At 48.7% G+C, this 13,260-nt stretch overlaps 2 protein-coding genes across 2 annotated transcripts; both read right to left on the bottom strand.

The window, feature by feature from the left end:
- Nucleotides 1-223: 223 nt before the first annotated feature.
- Nucleotides 224-4,760, bottom strand: LOC114794905 (uncharacterized). Its single transcript, XM_028987751.1, has 6 exons — nucleotides 3,153-4,760; nucleotides 2,391-2,687; nucleotides 1,062-1,301; nucleotides 827-984; nucleotides 622-750; nucleotides 224-493 (listed from the first exon to the last, which is right to left on the bottom strand). The coding sequence occupies exons 1-6, from the start codon at nucleotides 3,397-3,399 to the stop codon at nucleotides 314-316; spliced, it is 1,251 nt and encodes a 416-aa protein (XP_028843584.1). The 5' UTR covers nucleotides 3,400-4,760; the 3' UTR covers nucleotides 224-313.
- Nucleotides 4,761-4,901: 141 nt separating this feature from the next.
- On the bottom strand, nucleotides 4,902-12,942 carry LOC114794896 (ATP-sensitive inward rectifier potassium channel 10-like). The gene is made up of 6 exons (XM_028987740.1): nucleotides 12,541-12,942; nucleotides 10,177-10,524; nucleotides 9,895-10,106; nucleotides 9,252-9,383; nucleotides 8,966-9,143; nucleotides 4,902-5,899 (listed from the first exon to the last, which is right to left on the bottom strand). Exons 2-6 carry the CDS (start codon nucleotides 10,520-10,522, stop codon nucleotides 5,493-5,495), a joined length of 1,275 nt encoding a protein of 424 aa, XP_028843573.1. The 5' UTR covers nucleotides 10,523-10,524; nucleotides 12,541-12,942; the 3' UTR covers nucleotides 4,902-5,492.
- Nucleotides 12,943-13,260: the final 318 nt, after the last annotated feature.

Raw genomic sequence — 13,260 nt, 5'->3', positions numbered from 1 at the left:
GTTCCGTTTGCTGTATCCATACCAGTCCCTTGTGGCCTCTAATGGTCAGTATACCCCAAAATTCACGTTATAAAATACGCATTTTTATTTAGATTTACATAAAATGCAATTCTATAGTGACTTATTTCAAGTGAAACCACTGGAAGATGACTATTGTTTTTATTATTAAAATGAACCAGAACAGAGCGCTGTAGATGCTATGGATATGATGACATGACCAAGACAGTTTCATATATTTTATTTTATTTATAAAAAAAAATACATAAAGCAAACATTTATTTATATGTACAATAAATATATATGTTTAAATCCGTTATTTGCACTTTGGCACCACCTGTCCCAGGGTGTAGTAGATCGTGTTGGGCTGGGCCGCGTCGCTGCCGCTGCTGACCTCCGGGGGTCGCTGCTGTTCCTCTGTCTTGGACGCCAAGCAGTAAACGGTGCTGACGTCATTCTCAGGCCCCTGGTCCCCTGCCATGTCCACGGGACAGCCCTGTTTCAGAAGGGACGACGTGACGGTTCAGAGTCATCAATCCAATCCATACGGGTGGTGGGAGGAAACCGGAGAGCCCAGACCAACACGGGGAGATCATGTAAACTCGTGTAAGACTGTTGTCCTACCTTGTTCCTCGGAACTCGGTGGACCTCCACCGGGACCGTGGGCAGGTAGGCCGCCTTGTTGACCACGCTGTAAATGGTGCTCGCTGGCGGCGCAGCTCCGGTGGTCTCAGCCGCCGGCATGGCTGCGTTCTAGAGTGAGAAAACCAGAAGCTCGGTTTCCTTCCGTTCTGCTTCTCTCGCTCGGTTTCAGAGCAGCCGATCGTACCTCCAGCAGCCGGTCTTTTCGCCGAGACTGTCTGCACCTCGTTCCGATGAGAGCCGCACACACCAGCAGAACCACAGCGGCACAGCACGAGCCCGCGATCTTCAGAGCCTCCTCGGGGGGCTTCTGTGGGGTGCTGCCTGTTGAGTTCTGGGGAGAGCCTGCACAATGACAAGACAGTCCTCACTATGAGCTGACGCCTCGGTTCCACCTGAAGAACGTCGGTACGAGCCCTTACACAGTTCCTCCAAGCTCCTGCAGCTGGAGCTACTGCTGACGTTGTTGCTGGCCACGCACTCGATGTGGCTGTGGTTCTTCTGGACGGACATGCTGACCATGGACGGAGGGGACGACCAGCACTGCGTCTCATTGCTGCTGCACCCGATCCAGCCGCCGGGGACGGAGCAGTTCACCGTGAACGAGCAGTCCGGGGACGCGTGGAGCTTCACCACTGCGAGGATGGGGCTTGGTACAGCTTCTGCAGACATGGAGACAGACAGAACGCTGCAGCACATCCTGTCCAGTCAGCGTTCTGCTCTTTTAACTACACTGTTCAAAAAATAGCAGTATTTAACCGTTAAATTCACAGGCTAGCTTTTTAAATGGTAATAATAATAATAAAAATAATAATTTGATATTATCCTGCATCTTTTAACTACACTATTCAAATAAGAAGGCCAGGCCGTAAAATAGCAGTATTCAACCGTTAAATTCACAGGCAAGCTTTTTAAATGGTAATAATAATAATAAAAATAATAATTTGATATTATCCTGCATCTTTTAACTACACTATTCAAATAAGAAGGCCATGCCGTAAAATAGCAGTATTCAACCGTTAAATTCACAGGCAAGCTTTTTAAATGGTAATAATAATAATAAAAATAATAATTTGATATTATCCTGCATCTTTTAACTACACTATTCAAATAAGAAGGCCATGCCGTAAAATAGCAGTATTCAACCGTTAAATTCACAGGCAAGCTTTTTAAATGGTAATAATAATAATAAAAATAATAATGTGATATTATTGCATGTAGGTTGTGTTCGACGCTTTTGTTCAGGAGCAGGAGAAAAAGAAGCATGAAAAGAAGAAGTCACAGTGCTGTTCTTCTGTGCTTCCTGTTTCTCTCACGGCATGATGAAACAATGCCAGCATTGATATTTTATTGTTATGATCAAAAACTGCTATTCATAACAGTATTTTTTCTGCAGAATTCGAACAAGAGCTCTTTTAATTATGGTATTTGATCATAAAATAAAAAACTGTAAAATAGCTTATTCAACAAAGTGCTCTTTTAATATTATATACGATATTATATACTGTATATATTATATGTATGTATTATGAATATGAAGAAAAACTATTCTTCTGCCAATTTTTTGTAAATGTTACATTTCTACACGAAATTTGAAAATCTTTTTACTGTTATTTACTGTTTTTTTTTTACAATGTGCAGATTTTTGGTAACATAAGTTCTTCTGTTACCAACAGAGATAAAAGTAAAAACCACATTAGTCTTGTGTGGCGTCTTTATTTGCTTCTCTACAGAAGACAGAAGGTACCTACCTTGCACAAATAAGTGATACTTGACTACAGTTGTTGTCCAATCTTTTGTTTGAGCGTAGACGTATTCTCCTGAGTCCCTGAACGTCAGGTTCTTCACCCTCAGAGAATTGTTTCCCTCTAATTCCACCTTCTCTTTAAAAAGGGGCGAAAAAGATTTCACTTGGTTATATATGACTTGGTTTCCAATCTTCCACTCAGCCATGTCATTTTCTTCATATATCTCCACGCGTAGAAGGACTGAGCTCCCTGTCTGTGCGAACATCAGGACTGTTTTTTGAGAGACAGCTGCAATGATTTCTGTTGGAACGAGAAACGAAAAAGCGGCAGTCAGTCACAAACCCACAACGCAAGCGAGGAGAATTTCTGCGGCTGCTTTTACAGTCAATCTTAGCCCGTCCAGTTCAGACGTATTATGAGCATAGAACAGACACCAGCCCCATCTGCTGGTAGTGGGGTGCTGGTAGCCTGGTGGGTTAAACACCCGACTACGAACCAGAAGACCCAGGTTCAAACCCCACTTACTACCATGGTGTCCCTGAGCAGGACACTTAACCCTGAGTGTCTCCAGGGGGGGACTGTCCCTGTAACTACTGACTGTAAATCGCTCTGGATAAGGGCGTCTGGTAAATGTCTGTTCTTATTTTACTACTGACTGTGGAACTTTTTCTTCTACGTGGTAAGTGTCCTACACGTTAAAATGAACTCGTGTAAAAGAAGAGTGAAGCGAAGTACTACTCTTCCACCGTTTGAAGAGACACGTACCTGTTAATGCCAGACAGCAGATGAAACCGTGCAGCGCTCGCATGGTGGCGGCTGCAGGAAGATGTGAAGTGCAGGTTTCCTGTACGAGAACTGCAGATAAAGTGGCAGGCGAGGTGATTCCCCAGCGATGGCTGGAAGGTGTGTTTTTTTGTGCCAGTAAATCATCAGTGTGACTAAAGTTGGAGAAAAATTGTAAATGTCCCTCAAAGCAAACGTTTGTGACCTCGTGACCCATGATGTGACACATGTGGCCCTAATTGTGACCTTGGTGTGACCAGGGAGGTTTCAGTTGAAAGGTTGCTGGACTCCTGAATGAGGCCACAGAGAAGGGACATCTCCACGCTGGGTGAAGGACCGGAAAAGGAAGAGCGCAGATGCTGCTGCTCCACTTGTGGTTTGTGTCTCTTGTTCCGCCTGGTGTGAAGCAGGTGTGATGGCGGTCCGACCATCCCCCATCAGATCGTCCAGCAGATGCTTTATTTTGAGTTAGAGATTGAAAGCGAAACTTTGGGGGAATTGTGAGAGTAAAAAAACCCAGAAAAGTCTCCAGCGTTGGTCAGATGCCTCCTGAAATCATTTAAAAAGGTGGCAGTAGAGGAACGATTTCCCTTCCTACGTGACTTTAGAAGGATAATATGAGAACAGCCACCGCTACGTCGGCCCGTAGCGTCCGAGATAAAATCCGTTCGTAATGACGGATATAATCAACCTCCAGCCTTGTTTCCACTCGTCGTGCGGCAATGCATCCCATTTCAACTCTGACCGTGGCGTGGATGTCCGTTTTATTGAACCGATTCACTACGTGAAGGAGGAAGCCATCATCACGTCAGGACTTCCTCCAGAAATGAGCTTTGATGTTGAAATGAGGTTGAAATTATTGCCGCTGTAAAAATTCTACAAAACTTTATTTGTGCCTTTAATGCTCCTTATTATCATTTATTAATGACCGAGCTCAGGTGAACGGGTGCACAGCAAGAAGTCACTCTGTAGATGGTGACTGATGGCCACTGGATGGATGGAGGTGGAGCTCCATGAGTAGCAGAAACCCCATCACCCAGGAATACACCGTGAAAGGCCAGCTGGAATGCACCTGAGGACCTCCACCGGTTCAGTTCTTCTGTCGTGGGGTTACAGTTAATCAAGAGGATTCCCGACATGAAGTTCCTCCTTTGCAGCACGTGGACTTCCCGATCACGTCATTCACGGAACAAATGTGCCACTTACAGGCACCAAAACATTTACAGTATGAGGAAAGTGACACATTCGATCTTCTCACTTCTCCCATAAATACCGACATGACCATTCCATCTCATCCTAGTTTTCTTGCAGAAGTCCGACTATAAGAAAGTTCCATGTTAGTGTGAGTATTCTCTAAAGAGGAAGGTGTTAAGCTGCCATCAGGGACTGTGATGTTCTGACCGGGAAGTTCATTCTGAGACAGAGAAGAGTCTAGATGAGCGTCTTCCTTTTACCTTCAGAGATGGAGGTACCAGGCGAGCAGTACTGGAGGCTTGGAGTATACCAGGTGCAGTGCGAGGTGTAATAAGGGCTGTGAGGTAGGATGGTGCTACTCCATGTTTGGCTTTGTAGGCCAGCATCAGTATTGTGGACCTGATGTGGAGGGAGCGTAGCAGAATTTGGGAAGGTTGAAGACCAACAACAATGTTAAGGTCGGTTGTATCTAAACAGCCGCAATCCAGACCCCATTTCCACCGAGCGTCCACACAGACAGCCGGGTGCAAACACAAACCGTGACAAAAAATGGTCAAAAACTTTATTTGTGGAAGTTACTTAACAGCAGAGTTTAGATATTTACAGGTCCCAGTGTGATCAGGCTGATCAGTCGCCACGTGTTATCTTCATCCACCTTCTTCCCTGCTAAAAGTGCAGAAGATGGGATGTGGTGGGATAACGTTCCCTATGGAAACATGCATTACAACACACACACACACACACACACACACACACACACACACGGTCAGGCCTGTGGAATGGGCGTGTTAGTCGGACACCGCTCCTCGCTCGGTGAGTTAAAGTGCTTTTAGTACGGTTAACGTTACACCCTCATCATCGTCACACCATTCCGTTCCAGTGAAGAAGCAAAACCTACACGTAAGAACTAGAGCTGGAGTCTCAGCGCGGCTGGTTTTCTGGTTAGGAACGTGTCTACAGAAACGGGCTTTTCTGTCCCTTCGCTGATAAATATATTCCCTTTAGACGTACAGGGGAGTACAGGGGACACCAAACACATCAAACACTCCCACTTCCCCCTTCCTCGCTCAGCTGAGGTCATGGCGGTTACAGTAAAGGACCCGCCAGACCCCGCCCCCTCTCGGTTTTTTAAACGTTGCTGATGCGGACGCTGAGGGGGCTGCTGTCGCGGACCCGCCCTCGCTCCCGCCCTCGCTCCTCCCGGTAGCTCTGCTCCAGGCGCATCTTCTCCGGGTCCCCTCCTTCCGCGGGACCCCCACCGCCGGGGCAATGTGTTGTCGGGGGGCTCGGGGGCGGGGCCTGCTTGAAGAAGGGCGGGTTCTTGGTCTTGGCCACCTTGTCGAAGAAAGCGAAGTCCGCCACATACTTGCCCGAGGGTGACAGGGACACCACCGGCGGAAACTCGTAGCCCCACAGGATCTCGTCCGGCAGATAGGAGGTGCGCACCTGGCAGGTGGCCGAAGTGGGCTCCACGGTGGCACTCATGATGGCCAGCAGCTCGAAGTCCGCCAGCTCCGGGTCCGTCCAGCCCCCGCCTGGGACAAGAGTTGACTTTTTACACCTGCTTCCAGCATGATGTGATCACCCGGCGCTTCCAACCCTCGTTTTACCCTCCAGCCAAGTGCTACCTCTCAACTTGAGCCACATTTTCCATGCATTGTTGCTGCAGTTATTGTATTTTACGGTATTTTTTGTGCTAATAACTCAACAATAAGCACCCCACATATTGTAAATGCTTAATATATTGCCATATATATAACCCCAAAGCAGTCTAGACAGAATCAGAGTTGATGACAACCACACCTTCCTATCAACCAGATCCTAATCCCTCCATCATTCCTTGTCATGCAACATCTGAAATGGAAGATAGACGCAGCGTTGAGAGCACGCCCACTCTTCTTCCATACACACCCCCGGATGGGAATAGTCCCATTTATTGACATACTTTACCCGACACCAAACCGACATGCACACACACTCGCGTACACATGCACGCTCGTATGCACACACCTGCATCAACATCCCTTTGGGCCTGATCTTGGGTTTGTCATCTGTCAAAACAGTCCGTCCCCTAACCGAGACCTAGTTCCAGTCTTTCTGAGCCAAAACAGCGTTTTATAACCCCGTCTCTCCCCACACACGAACGCGCACTGTGCGCGCATTATTATTGCTGCGCTGCCACGCCGTCCTCCACTCGCTTTGACGCGAGAAAGTGTCTTTTTCTGGTCAGCTGTGTGGACACACGCACGTCTCCGGAGCAGCTGGCAGGTTCTCCCTCCGCCCCCCATTACTGTGTTAAACGGAGATAAGAGACAAGCGGCTGATGCGAGTGAATGGATGTGCTGGGGCAAAGAGGGAACATTCCAGAGACGTTCTGGAGACTAGAACATAGTCGAGGAGCCAGAGGTAAATGGAGGGCTATTAAGGATTAGGCATCGCTATGCTGCCTTATCAAACAGGAAGCTGTACCAAGGCTGAAATCCTATACTTATACTGTCCTGGCGGGCGAAGCGAGGAGCCAGGGGATGAAGAACAATTTACCCGTCAAAGTGAAACAAGCTCGGCTCGGGGACATTGTGCTTTAAGTTGAAGTGATAACATTCACCCATTTGCTTAAACCAGGTAGTCTAGGTAACATTGGTCAGATCTCTCTCTCTCTCAATCGAGGGCCCAGTGGTTCCACCTCAGAGTTTTGGTTCCACCCCAGAGTCTTGTCAATGATTTAATTCAAGCCGTTTTCATTGAGAGAAACATCAGTGCTCCTCTGAGCTCCTGTGAGTTCACCTGGTTAGAGTTCTAAAGACAATATATAACACGCCATGATTGAACAGTCTTTCATCAAGTCAGCGGGCCCATTGGCCCATGGATTTTGCCCACTAGGAGGAACTTTGGGGAAATTCTGGAAGTCCTCACAGTGTTTTGCTTGGTTCTTGCAAGCTATTATAATTAATTTTTACAATTTTAGAATTACAATTTTTATTTTTCAGCAGATCCGATCATTCTCATCTGGCAAAAATGTTAAAGGAGGTCATCCGAGGATGGGTGTAGAAATAATTGCTGGGGTGCTTTTCTACTCATGCCCTTATTGTTGCCACCAGTAACCCTAAAGAGTCATGACATTTAACAGTGCAATCATAGAGTTGTTCACTGAGCTCCCAGTGAGGATGGTCTGGAATGGTGTGCAGTACTCCTGCTCCAGGAGTAAGTAGGGATGTTGTTCCAAGATGAACTGTAGAGTCATGATGATAAGGTATTCTGAAGATGCTTCACAAATTGCAATCAAGTGAAACTAATGCAGTTTATATGCATTTGGATCACGGACCGTGGTTTTAACCTGGGTTAGACCCTGATAACCCTGAAGGTGAGGAAAGAGACGACACAAGGCAGGAAGATGGAGTTGTACAGTAATGCCTCTGTCTGTCGTTCCTGCTCTCCGGTAACCGGATCTGCCGCTTTCGTGTCATGGCCCAGAACTGTGCTGCCTTGTGTTCTAATGAGACAGTCTGGCACTCACACACTTTCACATTCCAGCCCAAATAAAAAAGAGAACAAGAGAAGGGGAAAAAGGAGAGACCTCTCATTTGGTGCCAGTGCAATCTACCCCAAAACCCATTACTAGTGCCCCTCATGTTCCGGAAAACATCCGACCACAACCACACTATTCAAACCCCCATGCCCAAAGCAGACAATATTCATTTCATCCAACGTAGACCTTACAACCTTACAAAACTAGATTACACCTCTCTAACCTGCCATTCTCACCATTCATTCATCCCACCCAACATCGTCAATGTTCATTTCAACCAAACGTAGACCTTACAACCTTACAAAACTACATTACACCTCTCTAACCTGCCATTCACCCCATTCATTCATCCCACCCAACAACCAACAATGTTCATTTAAACCAAACGTAGACCTTACAACCTTACAAAACTAGACTATACCTTTCTAACCTGCCATTCACCCCATTTACTCATCCCACCCAACAACCAACAACGTTCATTTAAACCAAACGTAGACCTTACAACCTTACCAAACTAGACTATACCTCTCTAACCTGCCATTCTCACCATTCATTCATCCCACCCAACATCGTCAATGTTCATTTCAACCAAACGTAGACCTTACAACCTTACAAAACTAGATTACACCTCTCTAACCTGCCATTCTCACCCTTCATTCATCCCACCAATAACCAACAATGTTCATTTATACCAAACGTAGACCTTACAACCTTACAAAACTAGACTATACCTTTCTAACCTGCCATTCTCACCATTCATTCATCACACCCAACAACCAACAACGTTCATTTAAACCAAACGTAGACCTTACAACCTTACCAAACTAGACTATACCTCTCTAACCTGCCATTCTCACCATTCATTCATCACACCCAACAACCAACAACGTTCATTTAAACCAAACGTAGACCTTACAACCTTACAAAACTAGATTACACCTCTCTAACCTGCCATTCTCACCCTTCATTCATCCCACCCAACAGCCAAGTTAGCGTTGTAGTATCTCCTGTCTTGGTCTCCTTTCAACGTTTCCCACCAAATTTTCCATATATACAAAGGCCCCCACGCTCGTACCCTTTGCAGCCCATGCCCGGAGTGGGCTGTTGTCATCAATGACATGATAGAAGGTGAGGGGCAGGATGAGGAAGGGACTGTCGCTGGATGTGTCCACCTGGAACGTCACATTCCTTTGGTCCAGACGCACTGTCTCCCCCTCCTTTGTCAAGGAGGTCTGGAGGAGCTTGCCAGTGACCTGAAAGGTTGAAGGATAAGAATCTTTAAATTTACCTGAGATTTGTTCCATGCTCTGCAGGACCACGATTCCAAAGCAACGTTGGACAGAACCATTAGCCCTGGTTACCTGGCAACCCAGCAAAAGGCTCTTGCGCATGTTGGCCACCCGAATCATGAGACAGGGACGTCCCTCGTGGTTGGACACCACAGCGTGTTGACTGAACTTTACCGTCTCACCACGCTTCTTTGGCCGTGCCACCTGTGAACAAGACAGTCAAATCTGTTTTTGATACGTGTTCTTCTCGATCAACCAAAGTCAATAACCCATCTAAGATCAAATGTGAAGAAGCCTGATCTAACTAGAGACGGGTCATTTCAGGGTTCACACTCATCCGAATGTGCAAAATGTAGAGAACAACGCAACAACCACTAAAATGGGATGGCTGTCAGACTCATTCATTTATTCCTCTTAACTGTGTCCTCAGATCTATCTTCATAAACCCCAGCTGTCACTGCCACTGACTGCACTCCGTTAAGCACAAATGGACATTTGAATCTTCAGCTGTGGTGTATAAATGGGCACCACAATGAGCGCCCTCTACTGGTGAGCTGCTTTGACCAGAAAACAGTACTATAGTGTCCATGGGTTTTGGGGGGGATTTCCATATGTGTGTGTGTGTGTGTGTGTATATATATATATATATATATATATATATAATTGTCAATAAAAAAAAACATAATATAAGCTTAAAATCAGAGTAACAAGGTACCTTGGCAAGGAACGTGCCTGTGATGAAGATTTCCATCACCATGGTGATGACCAGCTGCACGATGAGGAGGATGATGGCTGCCGGACACTCCTCGGTGATGCAGCGGAAGCCGTAGCCAATCGTGGTCTGCGACTCCAGGGAGAAGAGGAACGCCCCAGTGAGCGTCTGCACCTGCATGACACACGGGGTGTGGTTCGAGGGCGGGTCGAACTCTGCGGAGAAGACATGAAGCGTCAGGATAAAGGAGGACGGTACGATTTAAGCGATTATGTAACCAATTACCTAAAAGGTCTCCATGGACGAGGGCCACCAGATACCAGAGCAGGCCGAAGATGAACCAGGTCCCGGCGAAGGTTGCTGAGAAGAGGAAGAGCTTGTAGCGCCACTGCATGTCCAGAAAGGTGGTCCAGAGGTCGCGCAGGTACAGCGCCCCCCGCCCACTCACGTGTTCGATGCGCACGTTGCTCCGCCCATCCTTAGACAGCACCCTGCGGCGCTTTCGCAGGCCGCTGGCCCCGCCCCCGGGCCCGCCACCAAGCAAGGGCTTCAGCACGTCCGTCTGCGTTTGTGAGTGGCACACCTTCTGGGGGGAGGGGCTTCGCGAGGAGGGGGGCGTGGCCGACGTCATGTCTGCAGACAGGTTAACAGGAGGCATGGGAACAGGCCCTGGCATTACACAATAAGGTCAGGAGAAGCTGGGGGAAGATGGGAATGGACGTTCACATGGTGTCCATGAGCACTAAATGGACCGTAGGGAGGACAGAAAAACAGATTCTATCAGTGACATACGAGCGCATCACTTTTCACCAGTTGTGTGAAGGACGTGGACAGAGGTGGGCTTTATGGAGCTTTAAAATGCGCCCCGGGCAGCTGCCTCCTCAAATTAAAAGCCTCCATTCATGCCAAAGAAGCAGCTGCCCTTTCACATTAAAAGTCCCGTCTGCACCGTGAAAGGCAGCAGTAATTCACGGCAGCAAAACCGAGGTGTTCAACAGGCCATCCATGCAAATGATCTCCAACTGTCACTCAAGTTTCGTACGAATAGAGCAGCCAATCCGAGTCCCAGGAGGGTCCGGCCCTGGAAACCCAGCGGGGATTTGAACCGGCGGTCCTGTGATGTAACTGCAGGCTGCAGCATAACAGCGTGCGTCTTCAGGCCCCAGACTCCCCATCCGGGCTCTTCTAGGTGCACACGTGATCTCGTTTCATTTCAAACGGAATTTTTATTTAGCATTTTTTTGTATTCTTTGACCTGACGTTACATTCGAATTTCGCACATTATTAACAATTTTTAAAAACCTAGAAATAAAGCATTAAAATGTTCAGTGTCATTTTGAGACGTGAAATGAGTTTGGATGGAAAAAACACCCAACATGGCTCCAGTTGTTGATGCCGCAAAGTGCAGAAGGTGAATAAAACCCCGATAATGTGCTTTTGTCAGTGTGTGGTGAACCCCGATAATAAACCACCTCCGCTCCACACTCTTTTCTCCTCGGTCCCCCTTCCTCCCGTAAATCTCCGAGGGCGTATGGGCGCGGCGCAGTAGCTCACACTGTGGCCATGAATAGGTGTCCGTCCGGACGTCCGCGCCCGGAATATTAACGAGGGTACACACAGCCGACCTCTGACCCCCGTCCCGCGCCCACTCGCGCTCTCACGCGGCGCCTGCACAAACTCGCCGCTTTATCGGCGGCCATGATCTGAGGCCGGCGACGGGCCAATCAGATGTGAGACGCGCGCATCCTTTCCTCGGGCCCCCTCCCGTCTCCCTGGATGTCCCCCTGTCCCTCCGTCCCCGCTTTCTCTCCACGGCCCCTTCCCCTGTCCTGTACGCACAAGAATCCTTTGTCTGTGGAGCAGATGAAAGAGACAAAAGCCACCATTGAAAAATACGACTGTGTGTGTGTGTGTGTGTGTGTGTGTGTGTGAGAATGTTCTGAGGTTCGTGTGTGTGTCTGTACACACGAGAGGAAAAGATGAAACAGATCAGTGACAAAACCCACTCATTAGTATTCCAAATAAGTGGCCTCCTCAACAGAACTTCCTTCTGTCGGCTCTTAACCAAATCCTCCAGAAAGCTCCACGCGACCTGCTGAGACCCCCACAGAAAGACCAGCCGTGTGGTCCACACCTACAGGACAGGACAATGGGCTCCACTGCAGAGCCCACACCCAACACACCAGTCACCGGGCTCTGAACACCAGATATGGAATGTGGACCCCTTGAAGAGCCTTTCAGGGGCCTTTCAGAGTTTAAACCGCGGCCATTCTGCGACACTTCTTCTACGCACATGTCCTCCTGCAAGATTCATCAGTGAAGCTGGCCGAAACAACCAATGTCCCCTGCCACCCCGCTCGCCCCAAGACAGGAGGACAAGTCTGTTGCAAGTACGTCTGAGAACCTGAGGTGACAACGTGACTCCACCCAGGATGCTCTCAGCGTCCTTCACCTCCGCCACGTCTGTGCTGACCCGTGAGTCCGACCGTTTAAACTGAAGATCCGCAGATCTTCCCCCTGATTGGCCGGTCAGATGGAACCCCGCGCGGCTCAGCATGATCCAACATCTCAAAACCAGGAATATGAAATATGGACAACTGTACATTACAGCAGGAACTTTTCTCCTGTCCAGTCTAGTCCCACACTGACCTCGGTGCTGATGTTTACGGGGTCGATCAGAGTTCAGGGGTCATCAGGCCGCTCTCATGTTCTCTTGTTGACCGGGACCCCGGGGAGCCTTCAGATTCCCCATCGGCCGCGGTGACGGTGACGGCCGTGCCACTCCAGCGCGCAGTTGCACCGACTGGCGGGGAAGCGGCTCGCTCTCCGTCCGAAGAGCTTTAATTCATTAATTCTGCTCTCCTCCCACCGGTCCCCGCGTCCCCTCCCTCGTCCCCTCTCTGTCCGCTCGACTGTAAATAGATCCCTTGTTGAGAGTTCCTCAACTGTTCAGGCTTTGTCAGCTCTGCGTGAAGGCCTGGAGTCCCCCGCACTGTCCCTGCCGCGTTTACAGCGCGGTGAGGACCGGTAGAGACGGAAGTCCACCGCGGCGCCGCACACTGGAGTATGAGTTGCAGAAGTTGGAGAGTTTCGGACGTTTCGGCCCCTGCATCACGCGGCTTTCCTGCACAAGCGCTCCGTTGTTCTGCGCCGCTGTAACCATGGCAACTTGATGCTCTCGTGCTCCTCTTTGCCGGGCCGCAGCCCCGCCGGATGCGGCCCGGCAAAGAGGAGCACGAGAGCATCAATCTGAGTGCCGCGCCGAGAAACGCTTCGGCCGTTCCCACGTTCTCCTGCAGCCTGGAGAACGTGTCGAGAACGCAGACGGCCGTGAGATACTTGTGATACGCTGCAGCACAGCACACGGTG

This window comes from Denticeps clupeoides, chromosome 1 (assembly GCF_900700375.1).
Source record: "Denticeps clupeoides chromosome 1, fDenClu1.1, whole genome shotgun sequence".
NCBI lineage: Eukaryota > Metazoa > Chordata > Actinopteri > Clupeiformes > Denticipitidae > Denticeps > Denticeps clupeoides.
This window is presented reverse-complemented; position numbering and strand designations above follow the sequence as displayed.